Raw genomic sequence first — 23,087 nt, forward strand, 5'->3', positions numbered from 1 at the left:
TTGGTTTGCTAGAATAGTCAGTTGTAAACTATAGTTCACATCTGAATCCTACAGTTCTTGACCCAGGATATTTTACTCGCTGATTCTTCTGAAGAGGGTGAAAATTGTCGTTTTCCACGGCTGTCAAGGTAGCAACTTTCTGAGTACTTGGCAACTTCCTACAGAAGAACATTCCAGCAAAATAAACAGTTTTAGGTGCTTTGCTGGAACTTCATATTACTACTTTGCCTAAAACATTAGAGTTTCTATTCCAAGGTAGGCAAAACAGTGATAAAAACAAACAAAAGTATACTGTCATTTTCTGAAAAGCATGCATGTGCTGCAGGATTCTGCAGGGTCCCCTAGGATGGCTGCGCCTGTTGCCATTTTGGATTTCTTGGGGCCGTTTGTGTATATGAGTCTAAAACTCTTGCCATTCAACCGGCGAGGAAAGAGCCGAGTGCTAGAACTGGGGGTTTAGTGTGTCACAAGGTCTGGGCTCAGGGAAAGTGATCCGAATAATTTACATCTGTGCATATTTTGTGTGTCAGTCGGTGAAGGTGCCCAGAGATGCATTACATATGACAAATACTCGTGAGGGAGGAAGCACAAGAGTGTGAGACTGATCTGTCTTATATGAATATTCTGTCTGAGATATCTGTGTTACATGAATATTCTGAATTATTGCAAGTCAGCTGTGCCACTGCTATTACAGCTGAGGCAGTATTTAAGTTTTGATCTATTTGGCCTTTGTAATTAAAAAAAAAAAAGGCAATTTTTTTAAATAAAGCAAGCCGTGAGTGACAAATGGCTGCACAGTTACAGTTAGATTTGACTTCAACTCTTGAGAAAAAGCCCCTGCTGCGTTGCACAGGATTTGAAGGATAACTGCAGAGACAGTGTAGTGAGCCTGTGATTCAGATGTTTGGAGATGTTTGAGTTGAGCATGCAGAGGGCTAACGTGGAGCTAACATCACAGACCACCTTTGGGAAAGAGGGGTTTTAGATTCCTTTGTGTCCTCCTGCTGATGCTTTCCCTCAGGAGTTCAGGACTGACTTTACTGTGGGAATGTTTGTTGAAACCTTTGAACTGGAACGCGTTTTGGAAATTTTTAGGGAGTGAGTTTTGAGTTCAGATACTGGAGTACTTAAAGCAAATACTTTTTTGTTCTTTGGGCCTTTGCAGCTTTTAATTCAACTCTCACTGAATGTATTTGTTTGTGTTTTGTGCCTGAGGCAGTATTCTTTAAGCCAAAGTGCATAGGAGATTTGTATCCTGTTATGTGAAAGAATTTATTCAGTAAAGGATACTTTTCTGTCCAGGGACAAAGGCATTCTATTTGAAATCTTCAGTTGAATATTGCATTTTGACAAACCATTTGGAAATGGGCCAGGGATCAAGAATTCCTTGCTAAAATAATTAATATCAATTCAAATTAGAAAGGTTCACTACCTCCTTGAGGATGAAAGAACATTCAAATGTGTCTTTAATGGTTCAGCCATCTAATTTGATTGCATTATGAAGTATATCTCTGAATTAAATCAGTGATTCTCTTTCGTTCCAGAATTATCCCATTTGTCCGTCCCGTGCGCTATGAAGATGTGCAACAGAAAGTGAAAACAGCCTTTGGCCAGCCACTGGACCTCCACTACATGAACAATGAGGTACAGAGCGTTGTTACTAGTGCTCTGAACATGTAACGCTCTCTCTGGATGACACCTCCTTTTCCCATCCCAAATTCTGTACCCTTAAATTTAATTTTCCGTTCTTCCCTATAATACGAACCATATTTGAATCGCTCTGCTCCAGAGGAAAACATGCTGATACTGACAAAACGTCACACTGATATGTGTATTGTATGAACATTAGCATCTTGCTTCCTTGTACTGGTATTGTTTGGGAGACTCTCTTGGGGAAGTAAAAAAAGGTGTTTGAAGTATTTTGACTGTTGAAAGCAACTGTTGCAGGCCAGTATATATACAGTCTGAGGACTGCGGGCAGTCCCGGGGTCATTTCTTCAGCTGCCCGATAGCAGAGTCAGTATTGTTTGTGGTGTTTGACTGCTAACCAGCAGCAGCCATCCAGCCATTTGTAACAGATTTACCTCCTGCTGACTGCAACACTTTCTGCTTATTGCCCAGCTATTAGGCGAACAAGGGGAGGTAGAGAAGAGGGGAGGCTCTCTGGTATGAGATGCTGTAGGGAGGCTGTGGGCATCCTCATTGGTAAAAGAAAGTGACATGGGGAATAGCATTTGTCTCTGAGGAACTGGGTAGTCCGTGTTAATAATCTAAAGTATTCTGTTGGCTTTCTCACTCTGGACATCCTGGCTTTTCCTTGGTTTTTTTTGTTGTGGTGTTGCCCTCCCACCATTTGGGACTGCATCCCTCATGAGAGAGATGCAAAACCCCGTTCACCAGTAGGAGTTGGACAAAAATGAAAGGGGTTCTTCAGTGTTAGTAACATTCACGTTTCGAGATGTGAGTGGGCTGTTGAATAGAGGGTGTCCGAGGGTCATTTCATGGGGTCTTACTAGCAAATTTTAAATTCTTCTTTGATTCCCTCTTTCAAAGTCTTAATCTTCTTTGTACTAGTCTCTCTCTGAAACCCAATTTTCACTTGATCGTTAGGTCTGGATTCGTAAGTATTCTGAGACAGTGTTCTCATCAGGGAGTCTGGGGCCTGTCTCTGACTTGTTCTTTGCAAACAACAAATTCAGGTGGCAATTAGTATTTTTGTGGATGGTGCCTTAGAGAAATTTGCATAGGGTCAGCCATTTCTCTGACGGTGTGGGAGGAAAACCTTGTTAAAAAGGACAGTAAGACAGTATTGTAATGAAAATTTGTGGAATAATTGAGCAATCAGAGTCCTATCTTATATCCTGATTTTTTTTTTTTCTTTTTCTAATGTTTGTTAAAATACCTATTGTGGAAGTAGACTTACTTTTTCTGTCTTTTCTAATAATTTTTTTCCCTGTTCTCTATTTTGCAGCTATCTATTCCTTTGAAAAATCAAGATGACCTGGATAAAGCAGTAGATCTCTTAGACCGAAGCTCTAATGTGAAAAGCCTTAGAATATTATTGCTGTCTCAGGACAGAAACCATGTAGGTAACAACTTCTGTGACTGCAGCAAAATGAAGGTGTTTACCCTTAAGTCTCTGAAACATGATTGTAGCCTTATCCGAGAGTAACAGGGATTAGTAAAATCACTCTTCACAGACACAAATGCATATGTTTATCCTCTTTGCTTTGGCTTAGCTATAGGTATCTCTTTTTTCTTTTTTTTTTTTTTTTTCCCTGGCTTCAGCAGCTGTTCAGGGACTAAAACATTGCAGCTTTTTAAGCTGTAATATGAAGGCCATTTTATATCAAGTACCCAATGACTGTATTCAGAAAACACAATGAGTTTGGTTCGCGGAGAACTTTTTTTACCTTTGATTAATAGCACAGTGTTGAAAGTGCATGTAATTATCTTGCCTTTAAGAAAGCACAGATTGTCCTTGAAGACAAGCTATTAGCACTTTTTTCCTGGGTGAGAAGCCTGAGGACAGCTCCCAATGATTTTTCCGTTGTGTAACCTAATGCATTGAATCCAGCCTTACTCTGTAGAAACTAAGTTGCTTTTAGCTAATAACGATGTATTCACACCTAAGATGAATTTGATTGTGTCTTGGTTCACTTTCCTATACCACAAGTGGTTGTGGCAGTGAGTGTCAATGTAGTTTGCACTTTTTTGCAGAAAAGATCATAACATGAGAAGTAAGTCTTTAAGTCAAGCTCCCAAAGCTGCCTGTTTTGGACAGTGAATTGAGCTGCAAGCTGAAGAGGGCAGAAAGAGTCAGAAGTTTCCCTTATTCCTGATCTGTGACTGGAGAGCTTTGTTCACTCAACCAATGTCTTTTTTTCAGAATTGAAGTCATATGGCTTTTTCAAGCCAAAGACCTTGATAACTTAGATATTTTATTTGCAAATTACCAAATTCTCTTGAAGAGTGTGATACAAAAAGCTAGTCTGTCTTGAAAGCTCTGTTGGTAGTAGCTTGTCGATCTTGAATGTTCATCCCTATTCAAATTCTGCAGGCTGTGAGCTCAAACTCTTGAAATAATCACACCTGTAATTCTTGGAACTGTCAGGAGAACTTAAATATACTTCTCGCTATTTTTGAATTTGATAATCCATGTTAATAGAAATACAAAGACCTTCAGGAGTGTTAACAGCCCTTTCCCAAATGACTGGATGCCAAAAGCTGGAAAGGTGTAGGAGGAGATGGTACTGTTCCTTGTCCTGTTCCCTTTCCCTAAGCATTTGTTACTGGCTGTTCTGAAGACAATACTTGGCAAGAAGGCCTTTGGTCTGACCTAGCATAGTCAGACTTTGTTCTGTGTTGTCAGGAAACAGTCTGTAAAAGATGGCCTCAACTTTTGATATAACACAGTAAAACAATCCTCTTTTACAGCCCTCTATTAATTTCAGTGTCTTCAGACTGCAAACCAGATGTTAAATGATACTATCTAAACTTTACATAAGCCACCTACAGTAAACACTTAGTAAATCTCATCCCTACACCAGCCCGTAGCCAGTACTGTGGTGTTGTCCTTTTATTAGCTGTTTTTTCCTCTTTTGCTCAAAGCAGAAACAAACAGCGAAGTCTTCAGTAAGTGCCACTGCTTCCCCCCTCTCCTCCGACTTCCTCTTCAGCTCTGAGTTGCCTGACAGGAGAGGCCTACATGTGATAAAGCAAAAGCCCACAAGTCTGAAGGAGGTTTCTTGGCTGCATGATCTCATCCCACTGAGGGAGCGGGAAGCATTATTTTTCCTGAAGTACAGGATGCAGATTTTGTTTTGGTTGTGCTCTTTTCTTTTTCTGGGGATGGAAAGGTAATGCCGTGACTTTGGCACAAATACGTATATAAAACGAATTTACTTTGCAGCAGTAGCTGTGTGACTAGTACTGAGAGCCTGTGTTTGTGAATAGCGTTTATGTTAATTTTCTTGTGCCTCTCTCTGTGGCTCATTTGTGCTTTCTTTTATCAAGCAACTCACTTCTGTTGTCAGTCCTTTCTTTCTGTTTAGAAACTAATGGGAAGAACTGATTAAGTTGAACACCTAGAGTCCTAAAGCCAGACTATCCACATAAATGGTGTGACCTCTGCACCCTTTACTCAGCTCCCATGAATCTATTCATGGTAGAGTTTATGTAATTGAAATCAGGCTCCCTCCTTACTCTGTGCAAGGGTAAGTGCTTATTAAATGAGCAACTATTCGATACTTTACTTTTTTGATTGTGTGGCCTCACACTTTGTTTGCCAGTCATATTCACATTATTTTCAGAAGTCAGAATTAATTTCCTTGGGGTATCTTTGGTTCTGTTCATCTCAATAAAATAAGTTAACATTAGTTAAATTCTGTAACACACAAGAGGAAGGGAATATTATACCCTCTTGTAAAATTAGGTACTTTGGGACAAGAAGATTAAAACTGAAAATGTCCACTAGTATTGAGCACCTGATTTTACATGCATAGGATCTCATTTGCTTGAGGGAGGTTGGCAATTCACAGTATTTCGTATGTTCAGACCTTAGTGCACCATCCTCAGATAGCTGGTGTCCTGTTCAGTCCTGTGTTAAGAGCCCATGTTCCCTGTGTCATCCATGGAGAGAGCGCAGAGGTGTTAGCTGCCTGAAGCTGCAAGTCTGAATATTTCCAAGTGAGCACCCTCTGGAGTCTGAAGTGGCCTTGCAGTTTCTCGTGGCAGAGCTGTGCATAACTTCTGCACAAGGAGGGCAACAGTTCTCCTGGGCAGCATCCTACTGCCCTAAATTGCAAAACCATCCTGCAGTTCCTCTTCCTACAAAGCGTGCTGGAGTTACCCCTTCTATCTTTCTGAACAAACTGGGGAGAAGTCCTTTGGCGTGTCTCCTTTCATTCCTCTTCCTGGTTTGAATGAGACGAAGGCACTGTGGAAAAATGATCTTTCATTAGATTATGTCTATGTAAGTTCAGGGAAGGATGAATAAAAGCAACACAGGCAGCATTCATCTTGGCATCTCCAAACTCTTTGTGCTCTTAAACTAGAATTTATTTTACTTAGACGGTCTGAATTGTCAGTTTACTTTTTAAAGATTGTGGGGAGTCAGGTTGCTATCTAACTGCTTCTGAAAGAGTGCAAGATTCATAATTTATCTCTGCTGGCCAAGGTGGCTCATAGAAATTGTAGGTTCTTCTATGTTCTCATCTCAGTGAGCGATATGAGCCCCTATGAAAGTTGGTTTCATAGGAAGTTGCTAATGGAAGGCAAACATAGAGACTTGTAAATCCTGCATTGGATTTGAGGCTGGAGAGTAGCATGCTCTAGTTGTTCGACTCCTGTTTTACACCATAATTGTAAAGCTTGCTCTTGCTGCCTTTATTGTTTGTGTTCTGTGAAGTTAATAAGATTTCAGGCTCTAGAACTGTTTCTCAGCTACCTTCTTGCTACTAAACGTAATGATATTTTTGAAACTGTGGCCAGACTGCTTGAGCTCCTCAGTATCACTTTATTTTTTTTATTTTACCCAACAGACCAGTTCTTCACCCCATTCTGGACTGCCCAAACAAGTCAGGATTAAAACTTCCCAGTCTGTGGGGGATGTGAGCACACCCTATCAGCAGCCAGAACCCAGAAGTAGGCATCTGTCTGTCAGTGAGTATTTTTGCCACTTCTGCTTGTCTTTGTTTTGTGAAACATATCTTTTGGGCACTAGTGTTTATGGTATAGTGTTTATGAAAGCCATGAGAAATTGAAAGGTTATTCTAGGACAAGGCAGTTCATTTTCAAAAGCTCTTAATATGTTTACAATAGAATGTTTCAAAGTTCCTTACTAAGTTGTTGAACAGCTGAGGAGCTGCTAAAGGGGATGTCCTAAAGCCAGATTCATTGAGGTTAGAAATTTGGAAAGCTTACGTGAGTCCATTAAGCTTTTTATTTAGATTGGCAATTTCAGTTCATGAAACCTAGATTTGATTTTTTTTTTTTTTTATGTTGGGCTTTGGAATCTGTCCTCACTCCTGTAATCAGGCATTTTACTAGTAGCACAGGAATTGCCACTGCATATCCAACCAGTGCCCTACATACCGAGTTCCCTAACCTTTCACTCTCCTAATTACCAGATGAGTAGAGCACAAGGCGAATATCATAGGTGATTAGCACAGCTGCACAAAAGATAATAAGAAAAGTCAGAGTAATATGTACCTTTGTCTCGTTTCCTTTGTGTTTCTGTTAACTTGGTGAACTCATGTTTAGTGGAAAGGTTCATGTAAGACTCCTGTAATTTTTATGACTTCTATCTCTGGTAGATTTGTCTGAGTCATCCCAATTTCTGTGTTATAACCCCCTGTATAACTCTGCAGTACTATTCAAATCTGTGATTGAAGAATGCTCAAAGCTGTTAACTTTTTATATGAAAAACTAAAACAGCTGAAACTGCTTCAAGGACTTATGGGTCCAAAAAAAAAAAAAAAGTCTGTGGTTTAGAATCTGGCTCCTTGGTGTGAAACTCAGTGAGCAGTGAAAGAGCAGGAAGAAGGTGAGCAATAATAGGGATCTGCAGTATGAAGGCTAGAGCCTAAGACGGTGTTCTGTATAAATGACTTTCGCTTTAGAAGTGAGAAAAGCTAAATTTTGCTGGAAACAGAAGCAGAGGATGGCAGTGTTTGTTAAAACAGCTATTTTAGGGCTTGTCAGACCTAATGCTTCAGATGACAGGCGCTTCAAATCACGAGGGCAGTACTAGGAGCTGGGAATGTCAGAGTTGTTTTGTTTCCAAGTTCTAAACCAGCTCCCTCTGGGGAAGAGGAGAGCTTCAGTTTCATTAACTGTGTAAACTTGAGGCATAATCATTACAGGATTTTAGATCAGTATTTGCAATGCAATCCTAGTGTCAAATAATAAATCCAATTAAACTAGAACAGACAGTCTCCGTATCAGGGAGTCTAAACCGGAATCAGATCCACACTGTTCTGACCAAAGGTAATTGGGAGAGTAAGCTCAGTAGAGAAGGACTTGAGAACTAGACCAGTAGTTCTCAATACTAGACTTGTCTAGCAAACCTGCTTGTATCCTGTCTAGAGTCTGCTGATCCCCTTTTGTACCGTTTGCTTTTATGAAGTTGCAAACAAACAAAAGTGCTGAAAGCTTGCGAAGTACGTGACTGAAACTGGGACAAAAAAAGTTTTCCCATCCTTTCTAGTATGAAGTTAATATGCATAAAAAGAGCAACATTCCTTGGTCCTATGAAGAAGGCAGCGGTATCCATGCACGTCTGAACACCACGTTTCTTTTTTCGCAGACAAATTTGATGCCAAAAATATTTTATTTAAAAAAAAACCTCTCTCCTTTATTGGCATTCTAAGGTATCCAAATAATGATGCCAAAGCTAACAGACTGTACCGAGTGTCTGTCGTGGGTAAACTGTATAGTAATAAGGGGCCCCTTCTGTCTCCCAGTTGTACAGACTCTTTCCTCTTATCCCAGCTTATGGACGCTTTCTGATTAGCCTGTCATTCATCAATCAAGAAAGCATTGGTTTTATTTTCTGAACATGTCAAAGTACCCGACTGTTACATTATTAAGAGATCCGGAAGAGTTCCAGTTCTGTCAGAGGTCTGATAGTAATTTGGCAATAGCTCAGTCTTGAATGAATTTCTTCTTCCTTCTCTTTTCCTATCTTTGATTTGGAAAAGGAATGTACCCCTGTTTCCTAGCGTTTCAGGCATAGAGGCTTTCCTAGTCATACCACGTGATGCAATGCAATTCGAAAGCAGCGTTCAACAAAAGTTGTTTGCATGCAGGAGATATATCTGTGTAGTTCCTGTCTTCTGAAGTGGACGGGCCTCAAGCCTGCTGTCACCAAATCAGAAGTTTGGAAGTAAAGATAACTTTTTCTTTTTTTTAAATAAAAGTTGCTAAGCATTCTGGCAGCACTTGTGTTTTTTCCACTCACTTCCTTTGATATACATTGATTTAGTGCTGACTTCCTTTTCCTGCCCAGTGATGGTGGCCTTTCCACAATAGCAGCTGGGCCGATGCCAGCAGGACTTGGGCTCCCTTCGACCAGCCGTGGCATTGTATCGGAAAGAGTGAAAGTGTGCTCCCGTGACTCAGTGCAGCCCCAAAGCACACTCTCTTGTTTATCTCCACGCCAGTTGGCTTGTAATGTCACGTGAGCCCCGCAGAGCTACTTGGAAAATCAGGTAGTAGCTCTAAGGAATAGATTTTTTTTTTTTTTGCATGTAGTTCACCCCTCCATGCACTCTAAACTGTGCCAGTGTTGGGTTTTTTTTTCCTTCTGCAGTTCTCTGAAAGGTGTGTGCACTGGTTTTCAGTTAGCTTCTGCCGATGTTTGCCTTCACTCTTTATTAGAATAACTTCTGTAGAAAATATTTTCCTTGGGAGAGTATTTGCTGATCTTTACCCATCTTTCATAGCACCTGAGTACACACAGTTAATTAAAGACAGCATCGTAAAGAGCACAGCTTGAGAGCTGATCTTAAAATGCTCTCTCTGACTTCATGGGTGACCTTGAGTAGATTGGCTGGACCACTGCATTTCTTGGAGCTCACAGCGTGACTTGGTGGGAGCTGCAGGTCACTGCAAAAAGGGATTTTGTATCTTCCTGTTTCTAAAGTATCATCTTCTTTGAGATCTGCAAGGAGAAAAATAAATCCATGGGGTGAAGGTTCTCTCAGTAGGTAGCACAACAGAAACTCTTTAGGTAGTACCATTAACAGGTGAGTAAAATGTTTTTCTCATCCTTTGGCCCCTAAACATACTCTCTGTCCATCTAGCTATCTCATCTAATTAACAGAAATTGCAGAATTGACCTCCATGTGTTTTCGCCCAAACTAGTCATCCAGTTTCATTTTTCACATAGTAAAACAGAAATTTGAGGTTTACTTACAAAGGTAACAGTGCTCCCATGTGATATTGAAATTGTTCAGTGTCAGTATAATTAACTCAGCTGATGGTGACTAGCAGGGATAGTGCTGTCACTCAAGGTAAATGACACTAGTTGAGGCAAACTTACAATCAAGACAGAAGACTGGTTGCCCTGACAAGTGTTTTGTTTAGTGGAGATCAGCAGTGAAGTGAAGTTCATGCGCAAAAGCCAGGGATTCCTGCCTTCCTTGAGATACAGAAATTATGCTCAGAAGGTTGAGCAGAAGAGGTTAGAAGTAGGTAACTGCTCTGTTAGGAGCTTCATCAATAATCTTGTAGTGTCTAAAATGACAGTACAGGTGCTCGTTGAACGATTTACTTTTTGACATGGCACCTCCTGGTTCCATTCTGTCCAGACTGTAAGGTTCACTCCAGAGTTGCTGTGATCATAGAGGTCTAGCATTAGAGGTGAATATTTGGATTTTGTGTACATGTATGTGCAGTCTCATTTCAGTAAGCGTAAATATCAAAAATGTCCTTCTTTCTGGCCCAGGTTCCCAGAACACAGGCCGAAGTTCACCACCTCCTGGGTATGTTCCAGAGAGGCAACAACGCATTGCTCGGCAGGGTTCCTACACCAGCATAAATAGTGAAGGCGAATTCATCCCAGAAACCAATGAACAGTGTGTAAGTATGAGCATTAGGGTGAAAAAAAGTAAGTCCAGCTGTTAAGGAGCTCTCTGGGCCTTCTTTTTCACTCCAGAATATTCACTAGCTGTAGTTGCATGAGCACCTACTAGTACTGCTTTGTTCATTTAAACTATGTTTCAGACTTGTTGTAGTTGTGTAAGTTCAAAGCCTTTGTTGGACTGCCAGAAGCAGTTACCATGTGTATTGGGCACTGTCTCTCCACCTCTGAATGAGCAGTTTTGGTGCGCGTTACATGTGTATGCTCAGGTTTCCTATTACCAGGTTTGTGTGACCCTCTTACATTTGAAACTGCGCTCTCCATTCAAAAAAGTAGGAAGTAAGGCCAAAGGGCGACTTGCAGGTGGAGGCAGCAATGCAGTAGCACCAACAGAGACTCTGTTCCTGAAGTCAGTTGGGATCAAAACGCAGCACAAGGCTGACTTAAACTTTCATTTTTGACAGCAGAGTCCTTCAACACCTAAAGCAATATCTCAAATTTGATATGTCCTTAACAATTTCTGTGGGAGATGAGGGAAAAATGTACATTCTCAATAGCTTTAGACTTCCCTCCTCATCTGGATGTCCTCCAGACAAGCAGTAGTGGATTCTGATCCTCTTGCACAGCCTCTTTTAGGCATTAGACTGAACTGATGTTGCCACATGATTTCTTCTGTGTTGCAGATGCTGGACCCTTTAAGCAGTGCTGAAAACTCGGTGTCAGGAAGCTGTCAGTCCTTGGACAGGTCAGCAGACAGGTACAAATGTACAAGCTGGTAGGAACTTATCTACTCAAATTGAAACGCCAGTTGTACTTACGCAAAAGTCTGTTTTCCATCTCATAAATTTTCTTGGAGAGAAATAGGAACTTATTTCCTACCTATATTCCAGTTTATTTCTTAGAGAAAATTAACTATGTCTTAAGGCTGTGTTATTTTCTGGCAAAACCATACGCCAACAAACTGGTGCTTCAGTAGGTCTATGTTACAAATACAGAGTTCTAAAGCATGTCATCTGTGTGGAGCCTAGACTCCAAGAACATCTGGCTGCAGGGTATTTAAATCTCTTTTAGACAAGGCTCTACTTGTTCATTTAAAAAAAATACCCAACTATTCTAAGGTTACAGAAATATATCATTACACTAGATTCCTATGTCCTGCAAGATATAATACTAATTCCAAAGGTCAATAGGGGGCTCTTCCTTTGATGAAGAGTTTGTCATAGTCTGATGCTCTAGATCTTTTTCTTCCCTTTCTTTGCTGTTGGTGTTGCTTGAGGTGTTGGCGGGCAGCCGTAGATCCTATTAACTTGAATAACAGCTATGGCTTCCCAGCACCTGCAATACTGGGCTTCAGCATGTTTTTAAGATTCCACCAAGCTGATTCCTGTAGGTAGTGTATGCTTTTATGTCAAGCACTTGAGGTTTGGTTTTTGTAGCCATTCACTTCTTCCAGTTTATGGAGTCACAAGGAAGCACTTACAGTTAACCGGTGTGTAGGCATGCATCCAGTTATTGGGGGAAGAGGGCATTGCTAATTTGTTACCTGTCCTTCTCTCCCCTTTCCCTGCCCTAAGTGGACGATGGGGGGAAAAAAAGCCTTCCTGGTTATTCCTTGTAGGAGTGGGCATCATCCGGGGAAGCTGTTGTTCTTTGTGTAGTAGGAAAGGAATCTCATATGGGAGTCTGAAAGCTGTATCAGGCTCACTCCATTTACACTGGTTAACAAAAAAAAAATTGCAAATAACATGGCTTTGGCACAGATTGAGTTTGTGTAATCTCTTAAGAGATGTTAAAGGCCTTCTGCCAAACAAGGGGCCATACTTAGGCTTGCCTGAGGAGCCCTGCTTATTGGGGAGAAACGCAAGGGATCGGTGTTATAAGCAATGTTTGTGTTTATGCTCATCTGCTGCTGGTAGAGAGGAAAGTGCACAGAAGTTTTCATGAGAGGAACTCTTACCCCTCATGGTAAACTGCTTGGGACAGTGGTCCCCGTTCTCTGCTGCCCTGTGAGCAATGTGCTGCAAGCGGTACCCTGTTCTGCTCTTCCTCTTAGCCTTGATTTTAACCTTCCACTTCACATGGCTGAAGGAAGCACTGTGTCTCAAACCAGAGGCTGGGGAACCACTGAATAAGTGCCACAAACTGAACAGAAAGGATGACTGCCCACATTGGGAAATAGTCTGATTAGCTGGGACTTAGCCTGACTTCAGCTTTGCAGAGGTAGCATGAAATTATTGCAGGGACACAGATTTGAGAATCACCGTTACCGATGTGCAAATATATTAGCTTGTATTTAAAGTCCTTGTAGGTTTCACTCCAGTAGATAGCAAAACTTATTCTTGCCTTCTTTCTTTAATAGTCCTTCTTTTCGGAAGTCACGGATGTCAAGGGCGCAAAGCTTTCCTGATAATAGGCAGGAGTTCTCAGGTATGTCAGTGTCCAGTATAAAGATTATTTGATCCAGACGTTTTCTGCTGTTTGCTGGCTACTCTCCATGCTTGCTGGGATTGTATAAATAGAAGAGCTGGGGATATGTTGATTGAAAAGCTATGAAGTTATTTATTACCTCTTCCTAAAAAACCTGCTGTTACAGGAAAATTCTGTCATTAGAACGTATACTTTTTGAAGGAGCCTCACTTCTTTCTTTGCATCTCCTTCCAGACCGCGAGAATCAGATCTATGACAAAGCGGGGAAAGGTGGGACCTACCCTCGGCGCTACAACGTCTCCATGCAGCACAAAGACTACAACGATGGTGAGTTGTTTTCAGACCTTCGATACCAGGCTTGAAAAAGAAGGTGAGGCAATGGCAACCTCCAGGGGTGAGTGTAACTCCTAGCTGAAGAGTCTGGACGTGCCCTGGTCCTTGCAGTTAGTGCTGGAGTGAATGCTGCCATGCGTGATGCCACATTTTCATAGCAACCCACAATGGCTGTTTGTAATTCTTTGTTTACTTTGTCCTTTCTGGGGATATCCAGGCTGATCGGTGACTACTAGGGTTGAGCAGTGGACTTAGTTATTAGCCTTGGTCATATACAGCGGGTTCCTCCTTCAGGGATTCATTGTGCTTTGCTAATTTGCAATGCAGACTTGCTTCTGGGTCTTTTAAATATACCACTGACTTAAAGAATCACATCTCTGCTCATCAGATGGCTTTGTGCAAATTAATTTCATAAGAGGTGCAAGTTGTCATAATCTTTGTTTTATAGTTTTTATTTGCAAGTCCAGGCACGTTATCTAGAAAGTCATTCTGTCTGTGTAGTTGTCAACAAGCCTCAGAGCTTGTGGGGTAGCCTGTAAACCAGATTTTTGCTTTGGAAGGCAAGCTTAGATCTTGCACTACTGCACTGAGGGCATTACAAAGTGTTCTCTCCCTTCTACTTTGGGAATGATCCCAAGCTGTACTGAATTCAAGCAGCATCAGCCCTGAACTGTTATATTTTTGCATCTTGTCTGCTTGGCAGTAGATTCTACTCCATGGGAACAGACAAGAACATGTCTTTTTCTCTCCCTTTTCTTCGTTGCTCAACCTCCAGCCATTACCTTCCACTTGCAAGCATGTTATTTAAAAAATTTTACTTTTTTCTCCAGGCCGGAGGACATTTCCCCGGATACGGCGTCACCAAGGGAATCTTTTCACCTTGGTCCCTTCAAGTCGTTCCTTAAGCACCAACGGAGAAAACCTGGGCCTGGCGTTGCAGTACCTGGACCCCCGGGGGCGCCTGCGGAGTGCCGACAGCGAAAATGCCCTTGGTGTGCAGGAGAGGAACATTCCCACCAAATGTAAGCAGTCGCCCTGATGATAACTGGGGAAAGGCCTCCTGGGGTTATGGGCAAGAAAGGCTTTTAGAGATGAACTCCAGACCCAGTATATTACCATAGCTTGATTTTAACAAGCCATTCAAACCCACATAATTACATGGCTATGTTTTGAGACCAGTCTGTCTCACCTATAAGACAGGTCCTCTTTTTCTTCTGAGAATATGTAGTCTTGCACTGTGAGCTGGCCTTTCCTTTAGAAAGCATGGGAAATACAGCGAAGAAGTAAAAAAACCTGTAAGTTGATTGGATCTAGATGATCTACAGGGCTCTTAAAACAGTCAGACAAGCTTGTTTATTTTCGTGATACATTAATGTTTGTAGTCAGGCTTGTGGATTACAGTTATTTTACTAGTTAAGGGCTGTATATATTTCACTTGCTCCTTAGTAGAAAGATTTACTTCTGTATTAATAGCATCCCTGAGTTGTTTTTTGGGCAACTTTACATTATAAAAAAAAGAAATGGAGCATAAATCATTACTGATGAACTTCAGATATCCCATACAGTAATTTAAGGATCAAAATGAAGACATTAATGCAGCAGAGTAAGCAACACAGTAAAACACTGACTGGCAGTAAATCAGATTAAATTAGACATGGCAAAGCTAATCTCTCAGCTCTTCTGTATTTTCACACTGTCCAGATGGCTGGTTCCTGTCTTTGTTTTTGGAGTTTCTTGTTAGATACAACATAATTGGATGCATTGCATTATATGAGTCTGGTAGTGTCATTTTCAAAGTTAAGAGCTAAAGCACTGGTCTTTGAGTAATATGCTTTGGTATTAAGTGCAGTCTGGCAAACTGGGCTCAGGTGTTAATCTCTGGGTCAGGAGACTGCTGCTTGTGCAATGTGCTCACCAGTGCAGCTGAACAATAAGAACTCATAATTCCCTGCTGACGTAACCTCCTGCTGGGGTATTGGAGATGGCTGCTTTAGCTGGTTCTCATGTATATTTTTATTAGAGTCTGATTGTTCAGCAGGTAAAGAAGATACTCGCAGTGTGCTTACATTATGGCCCCTACCTTATCACTGTCTAGTAGGGAATTATGACTTCCAGTTTTTCTGCTGTAGAGATAGCCTTGCAGTGAAATCCTTCCCACAGGAGAAGGAACCCCGAGCTAACCAATGGTTGGCAAAGAACTCAGAAGTAATGTCCTTCAAGTTGTCCCAGAAGCTTAACAGTCATTCCCAGCTTGGTGGGATTGATTTAGCAAGGCGGATCCAGCTCTTCTCCATCTGATGCACGCAGTAACTACAGATCAAGGGTTGGAAGATGCTGTTTAATTGCCACGCCATCTCTTAAGATAGTGATATTGTAGAATCTACCCTGCTGGTGGAATGAAATTTCATCAACCTCATCAAATAACCTGTCTGTAGTATATCTTTGCAAAATGTTTCACAGTTTCATTTCAATGGGACACCAGTCAGCAGGTCCTGAGAGCCTCAATGGTTGGATTCTGTTCAGAGTTCTGCCACTAACTCCCTCATACTGGGAGAGTGCCTCATGTCTGTTTCTTCAACTGCAAAATACCTGTTTCAATCCCAGTATGATGGAGATTGATCTTTGAAAAGATCACCATTATCTTTAAATAGTATAATGAAGAGAGAAATTGTTACTGTTGTTTTTTAGCTCCGAGTGCTCCAATAAACTGGCGACGAGGAAAACTGTTGGGCCAGGGTGCCTTTGGTCGTGTGTATTTGTGCTATGATGTGGACACGGGCAGAGAGCTTGCAGCTAAGCAGGTCCAGTTTGATCCAGAGAGTCCTGAAACAAGCAAGGTAATTCTCATCGCAGCTTCTAAAATTGTGTAAGATCCTGTAAAGTGCCTGTATCTGTCTGTCCTCGAAAGCTGGCATCTTAGTTTATACTGGGGTTTCAAGTCATGTGGAGAGGAATAGGAGTCATTTAAAAGTTACTGTTCTGTATTATTAACTTCAGCCTGAAACTAAAATCCGTTTTCTGGCTTCGTTTTTGGCTCTCCCTTCTCAGCTTTTTGGTTTGTTGCCAGGTTATTTGAGGAATACTAGACTGCCCTGTGTTCCTGGTTAGACATGGATGTGAATGAAACTAAACCCAGAAAGAGTAGGACGTTTTTTCTTTTTTAAACAAAAAAAGCTGCATGCACTTGCAAAACCCACTTTCTGGGCTTATATGGTAGGCCCTGCATCAAGGGTATTAATTACCGGTTTCCACTTCTGAATCCTCCCTGTCTTCAAAACAAACTGAACTGTGGTGTGTAAATTAATCAAGAACAGTGGTGTGACAACACATTAGAAACAGTGGAGATGGGAAGGGGCACCTTGTAATTATAGGATAGCACACGACTCCCTGCACAGTGGATGCAGCTGGAATGGCTGTTAGGTTCTTTGCTAGTGTTTTAACAATGTACCCGTTTCCCAATATTGAACAAATTCACTTTGAGCTGGAATAACTGATCTGTGAAGATTTAATTATTCTGATTTTATATGGGATATTGGTGCCAAGATAAGTCCTAACTTGGTAAGTTCTAAGTTATACCATGTCTCTGTTGTAAATCAGACAGTAACTCTGAGCCAAGGAAGAACAGGCTGGAATGTATTTTGAAGGCACTGAAACTCCAAATCTTAAACTATCAGTTGGCCTGATTAAGCAGCTTCCTCTGGTTCCATGCATCTCTGCAGCATCCAGGTCCTTGCTCTTGAAGAGCTGCATCCTCTCCCAAAGCGAGAGAAGTGAACCTGGCACCTTCCAGTGGCAGGAGTGGAGAGAGTTAAGTGGGACTAATTTTGGGGAAACCATCATTCCTTTTTCCATAAATCCTCGTGCTCCGGTACCTTTGATGTTCATTCTGTTCCTTCCCTGGATTCAGCAAGAACCTGATACTTTTTGTGGGCAACAAACATCTCTGATTCAGTCTGAAATTGTTGGATAGCCTTTTTGCCTTTGCACTATGATAACCCTGTTGTCTGTGGCAAGAATAAAGCAGAGAATCAGTTTCATGTGCATAGCTGCAGATTCTTTGAAGTAAATAAGAGAGGAAGCTGTTTCTAAGGTTGATTCAAGTAAAATCATTAGTGTGAATCAGAACAGGACTTGGTGACAAAAGAAGTTTAGGAACTCTTAGCACCTGTAGTCTTGCTCTCTAGTAGGTTGAGGTTCCTACAGAAAGATTCCTAGCCATTCTGTAACTGTGTATTCGGAGCTTTTTCATAATTGAAATTAACACTTGCTGCCCTCAGCTTAGTGGTGAGAAGTAAGGTTATAGCTGTGTTGTGCGTGAAGAATGTTTTCAACCAACTTGGTTAAAGCCATTCAGCTGACAGAATCAAGACAAGAAGCAAAGTTTTTCTGGTACTAAATCCATATATGATACTGCCTTTGGTCTAACTATCAAAGCTTCTGCACCAATACTTACCTGCTTATTATACAGTAAGGATTAATGTGAAGCATTGGTAATGTTTGCCTTTTCCAAGAAGTAGGTGAACCAATGACATGTATTAGACTTCTTCAGTGTAGTAGTGGTCTCATCCTGCCAGTGACATGGAAAAATTTATTAGGATGGAGTATTTCCTGGGGCCAGAACCTTATTTTCTCCTTCAACATCCATAGGAAGTGAGTGCCCTGGAGTGTGAAATTCAGCTGCTGAAGAATCTCCAGCACGAACGTATTGTTCAGTATTACGGCTGCTTACGGGATCGAGCAGAGAAGACCTTAACCATCTTCATGGAGTACATGCCAGGGGTAAGAGCTGACACAAGCAGCACAGTCACAGATCATAAAGTGAGATGGGTGGTTTTGTTAGCTGGTTTATTAGTTGCTGTGATTACCCTAACTACGTAATCCACCTTACAGCCTCTTAGGTATGCCCCTTTCTCATACTGGGTTATAATGCCACTAATTTCTTTTTATTTATGCCCAAATCACCTCTTGGGGTTTTTTTAAGTGTCTTGTACTTGAAATACATTCTCTTCATTAGTCACTAAAGCCAGTTCTTTTCTTCAGTCTAAATTTGTTCTACCAAAGTACTTCAAAGGACTTGCGCCAACTTGTAAATCAGGCTAACTGAATGAGCAGTCATATAGTACAGCAAATTAGGCTAAAACTGACCCTGCAAAAAGGGAGACTTTTGACCCGGATCAGTCTGCTGAACTATTTTATTGCTTGTCTTCACAAACATTTGTACCAGCACAGCTCAAGGATGGAGGAAGCAGACAGAACCTCCTTAAGCTATTTTTGCTGTAAAGCGTGTCCTTGCTTTTCTTAACAGGGGCTTCTTAGGGCAAGATGCTCTGAGAGCCTCACAAAAAGGCTTTAGAAGAGGCCAGAATTCATTACTGTGCCAGTTGGGTGTATAACACAGTCGCAGCTCACGGGAATTGAATGGACACTGCAAGATTTGTGGTTTGTCATTTCTTTGCCAATCTCTTCTGTTTGCTTTTGGTGCAGGGGTCAGTGAAAGACCAGCTGAAGGCATATGGTGCTCTCACGGAAAATGTAACCCGGAAATACACCCGCCAGATTCTCGAGGGAGTCTCATACCTTCACAGCAACATGATTGTGCACAGGGACATAAAGGGTGAGATCAGCTGGTGATTTATGTATATACCACGTGCTAAAGGAACTCTGAAAAAAGAAACCAAGTGTTAAGAATTCAGTATCTTGGCTGGGGCTTCTGGACATAGCTTTGCTCAGTTATCCCTTTTTGGTCTTATATCCATGTGCGGGGCTTAGGGAAGGTCATGTTCTGGGCTGGGTGAGGGAAGTTGGGCTGTTCTCTCTACAGGACCTGAGAACGTGGTAGTTGGTTATAGTAAGGAAGACTGGAAGCATCTGATTCTTAGGAACACTCCTCTAACTCCTCATCTTTCTCCCACACCCCAGCAAAATGAGGCTGAGTTGCCACCTGACTTTCACTGCCCTGCTAAGGCACGCTCATTTCCCTGAGGATTCCCTTCTGATTTCCTCTCTGCTTGGCCAAAGTACCGTTTCTCAGGTGGTAGGCATACCAATTGCCATAAGAGCTCCATGCCTGCTCTTGACAATTCTGCTTACCTCCGGCTCTTGTGACTGGCCTGCCTCCTCTGTGTAAGAAACCTCCAGTCTTCCTTGTAGAGCCTCTGTGATTAGTCCTTAATCTTCCTCTTCCCAATATAACCCCATGGAGCCAGCCAGTCTCCTTAAGAGTTAATGTCAACAGATGTGGCAGACACCACACAATTTTTTCTGTGCTCTAGAGGGACCAGGAGAGTTGCTCGCTGCAGGAAAAATACCCTCTTGTTCCTGCCTATAAATCTTCATTGCATCCCCTCTAGGCTGGCAAAGGGAAATAGCTGCTGATTCTTGAATAACACCTTGTATACTGCTCATGTGGTGCTCTTTCCCAAATGATTTCCTACCTGGCGGGTTGTTCACTAGTTTGCACCCATCTAAGCCAAACTGTTCACTTGCCTCCAGGGTGCTGGATGGACAGACTTGTTATTCTGAATTCAGCTCTTCCAGTGGGGAAGTGAGGTGATAAAGCTATCTCCCAGCACAAGTGCATTTTATTTGAGGGCAGAAGGATTTCACATGGGCACATACCAGATAATGGCAACACAGGGTTCTTGATCTTATTGCGGCTTTGGAGGAAGAATTGGTTTTGGTGTCTAAGCCTTAGTTTATGTCCGCATACAAGCTAAGCTCTTAAGTTTGCTTTTTCCCCTGGTGCTTCCTGTTCAGGACTTCTGACCAAGTAAAGTGGAGATTGACTTGTTTATTGTAGGAGTTCAGAGTGGTTTAATTAGCTACATCTGTTACCCAGCTGACCAGAAAGCAATGGTTGTACTCACCAAAGCAACATCCCAACAAAATCCTTCTCTACGCAGCTATGTACTATCTAAGCCATTGGCCTGGGGGCCCTGCATAGGCTGTCTGAGCTGTTTACAGGCAGTGTAACAATGACGGTGCTGAGTCAGCTCTCATTTCCCTTCCCCCTTCACTTCCTTGTGTTTTTCCCCTGAAGTTTTTCCCCTTTGCAGCCATTAGCAATTGGCTTGTCTACAGCCTGAATTAAAGAAATGATGTTTAGCAGGTCACCTGAGGCTTAATGGGGAAAAAGCCATACCATGAGTATGGGTATTTCTGGGTTGGATATCAGCTCTGTAGGCTGCGGATCCAACAGCTGGATTGCATGAAAACAGCTGTCTCCATTCTTTGTTTTTTGTCCAGGAGCCAATATTCTCCGTGACTCTGCTGGGAATGTGAAGCTTGGGGACTTTGGGGCCAGCAAACGGCTGCAGACAATCTGTATGTCTGGAACAGGCATCCGCTCTGTCACTGGCACGCCATATTGGATGAGCCCAGAGGTGATCAGCGGAGAAGGCTATGGAAGAAAAGCAGACGTATGGTGAGGCTTTAACTTTCTGTCCATAGATCAATTTACAGCTTTTCTGGAGCGAGATAAGACGTATACATTCTGTCGTCCATATATCCAAATTCAGATTTTGTCTGGATCAAAAGTTACAGGCGAACTGAAGTAGTTGATCTGAACTCAAGACATGACCTGCTGCAGGCTGTGCTTTGCAGTGTCAATGTGCAACTGCTGGTTCAGTTTTTCAGGAACAATTTCCACTCGTTCTTCCCTCGAACTGATAGCTGATTTTCTGTTTTCTGACTGGTGTGAGGTTTCCATCCTTCTTATATCCCTTATAAGAGAGACTGAAGGTTGTTTAGGGAGAGTCCATTCATTTGGTTATAAAATGAGGTATGCTTATAACACACTGGAAATGAAAGGAATAGAATTTGAGCTTTGAAGGAAAGATGCCCAAACCTGGAATAACACAAAAGATACAGGTCAGATCAGAGGTGATCTGAAGTATGCATGAATGGAAACTGTAGCCATGCTATTATTGGCATAGCCAAGAAACAGCCTCTATCGAAAGGAAAGAGCAAAATGGTCCTGTGTCAAAACGTTAGTTTTGGAAGCCTTAAAAAGGTGAGATTATAAAACTAAACTAAATGACAGTGACAAAAAGTATGTTTGTCTCTCCACAGTAAAGCAAGGCCTATGCGATTTCCTGTACAAGCAGTGAGAGGAAACATAGCTGAAGTGTGTCTCGTATGCAAAGAGTTAAGCTCTGCAGACTCTCCCAGTTGGGATGCTTGGGGAGAGAATGAAGCACGTGCCCTTCCCCCTGGGTTGATGCAGTTGTGGATTTCCTCTTTGTGCTGACATCAGTCCATTCCCATCAAAGAGACACTGCCGTTGGCCGGGCTCCAGTTCCTACAATCCCAATCATTATTTAGGGGGGTCAGAATTTTCCAGTGCGGCGTTAGTCCCAGGGTGGATACGTATGGCCGAGAGTCTCAAAAGACGTAACAAATCTAGCCACCTGGCTTTCCGCCACTGCTGCAGGCCCCTCTCCAATTTTCTTTTTCCTAAATGGCAGAATATGTGAGCTATTTGTTATTGCTGGAGTGACTTGACATGAAAAACATTCCTGCTGTTTGCTGAATATCTTAAAGAAACCGGATCTGCTTAAACGGTATAAATCAGTCTAAACAATAATATATCCCTGCTTGCTCTTGAGCAAACCCCCAGCGCTTCAGCACACATGGTTTGCATTTTCTGTACTCTCTTCTAGTAAGTCTTAAATGGCTGGAAACCAGTGTAAAATTTTCACGTTGGATTTTAAACCTTGTCAAGAAGTCATTTCTTGCATATTCACTGGATTTAATTCCTTTCCTTCCTTGTCTTGGCAATTGATGCAAGTCTGCCTCTGAAAATGTCTTTTCTTTGCTTTTCACTTCAGAAGAGGGTTTAGTTTAAAGGTAGAAGAGGCAGTTTTGCCTTTTTAATGGAACGATGTGATCAAAACACAGGACTGGATATTTGAAGTTCACTAGCTGCTTTTGCTTAATCTGTGGCCTGGAGGAAGCAATTAAACCTTTTTGAACAAAAACCAATCACTGCAGTACTACAGAAACCCATCTTCCCTGTGAAACTATCGGTGTCACGCTTGCTTCAGAAAGGTGGCTCAGCCATGTCCGTCCCCATAATCACGTTCTTGCCTTGAAGTAGCCTGCAGAGCCCCATTAACTTTACTAGGAGTTTTGCCTTAACGTAAGGATGCATCTGCCCTACTGGCATTTTAACTTACTGCCTTCTCAGTTTGGAGCTGTTAAGACTTTAATTATTTTTTGACTGTCTACGATGCTTGGTTTCTTGTGAAGTGGAGATACTAGGGTTTTTTTCCCCACGTGGGCATTCTGAGGCTGTGCACTGTAAAGGGATTTTGCTGAAATGGCTTTGTGGGGTCAACCAGCTCCGATTCACTGGACCTTCGTTAAAAAGTATGTTTTCTACCTCGCAACTCAGCAAGTGCCTTTGAGATATAACAGTAGCAGCAGCACCCGAAATACCACTGAGGTCAAACGGCGCCTTCAGGGACCTCTCGTGTGCTCCTCTTGTCCCATGTTGTGAATGCAAATGTTTACTGAGAGTAGAATTTGAGCAAAGGAGAGCTGGACAGATGGCACTTCACAGTTCTCGGTGCAGTGAGAACCACAGTGGAAACCAGCCTCCCTGCCTCAGCACTTTACTGCTAGCCTGACAGTAGTAAAAGCAGCAACATTGGCAGGTCTGGCTCAGAATCTGTGCCCACATGGGGTTTGCTGAGCACAAAGCCATTTTATAGCTGTTTTCAGAGCGGAGCTGTACCTTGAT

General features: G+C 42.0%; 1 protein-coding gene across 2 annotated transcripts in view; it reads left to right on the plus strand.

Moving 5' to 3' along the window:
• Positions 1–23,087, plus strand: part of MAP3K3 (mitogen-activated protein kinase kinase kinase 3) — a 40,470-nt gene that overhangs the window by 12,668 nt on the left and 4,715 nt on the right. Inside the window, exons 5-16 of one of the 2 annotated variants that reach the window (XM_050911751.1) lie at positions 1,545–1,644; positions 2,972–3,085; positions 6,543–6,663; positions 10,451–10,584; positions 11,269–11,342; positions 12,945–13,012; positions 13,247–13,339; positions 14,176–14,367; positions 16,034–16,182; positions 17,993–18,124; positions 18,830–18,959; positions 20,591–20,768. In XM_050911751.1, the coding sequence (XP_050767708.1) occupies positions 1,545–1,644; positions 2,972–3,085; positions 6,543–6,663; positions 10,451–10,584; positions 11,269–11,342; positions 12,945–13,012; positions 13,247–13,339; positions 14,176–14,367; positions 16,034–16,182; positions 17,993–18,124; positions 18,830–18,959; positions 20,591–20,768 (1,485 nt within the window). The remainder of the gene's footprint in view (positions 1–1,544; positions 1,645–2,971; positions 3,086–6,542; positions 6,664–10,450; positions 10,585–11,268; positions 11,343–12,944; positions 13,013–13,246; positions 13,340–14,175; positions 14,368–16,033; positions 16,183–17,992; positions 18,125–18,829; positions 18,960–20,590; positions 20,769–23,087) is intronic. The other variant, XM_050911753.1, reaches the window with a different exon arrangement.

The sequence above is a fragment of the Gymnogyps californianus genome, chromosome 28, assembly GCF_018139145.2.
Source record: "Gymnogyps californianus isolate 813 chromosome 28, ASM1813914v2, whole genome shotgun sequence".
Lineage (NCBI taxonomy): Eukaryota > Metazoa > Chordata > Aves > Accipitriformes > Cathartidae > Gymnogyps > Gymnogyps californianus.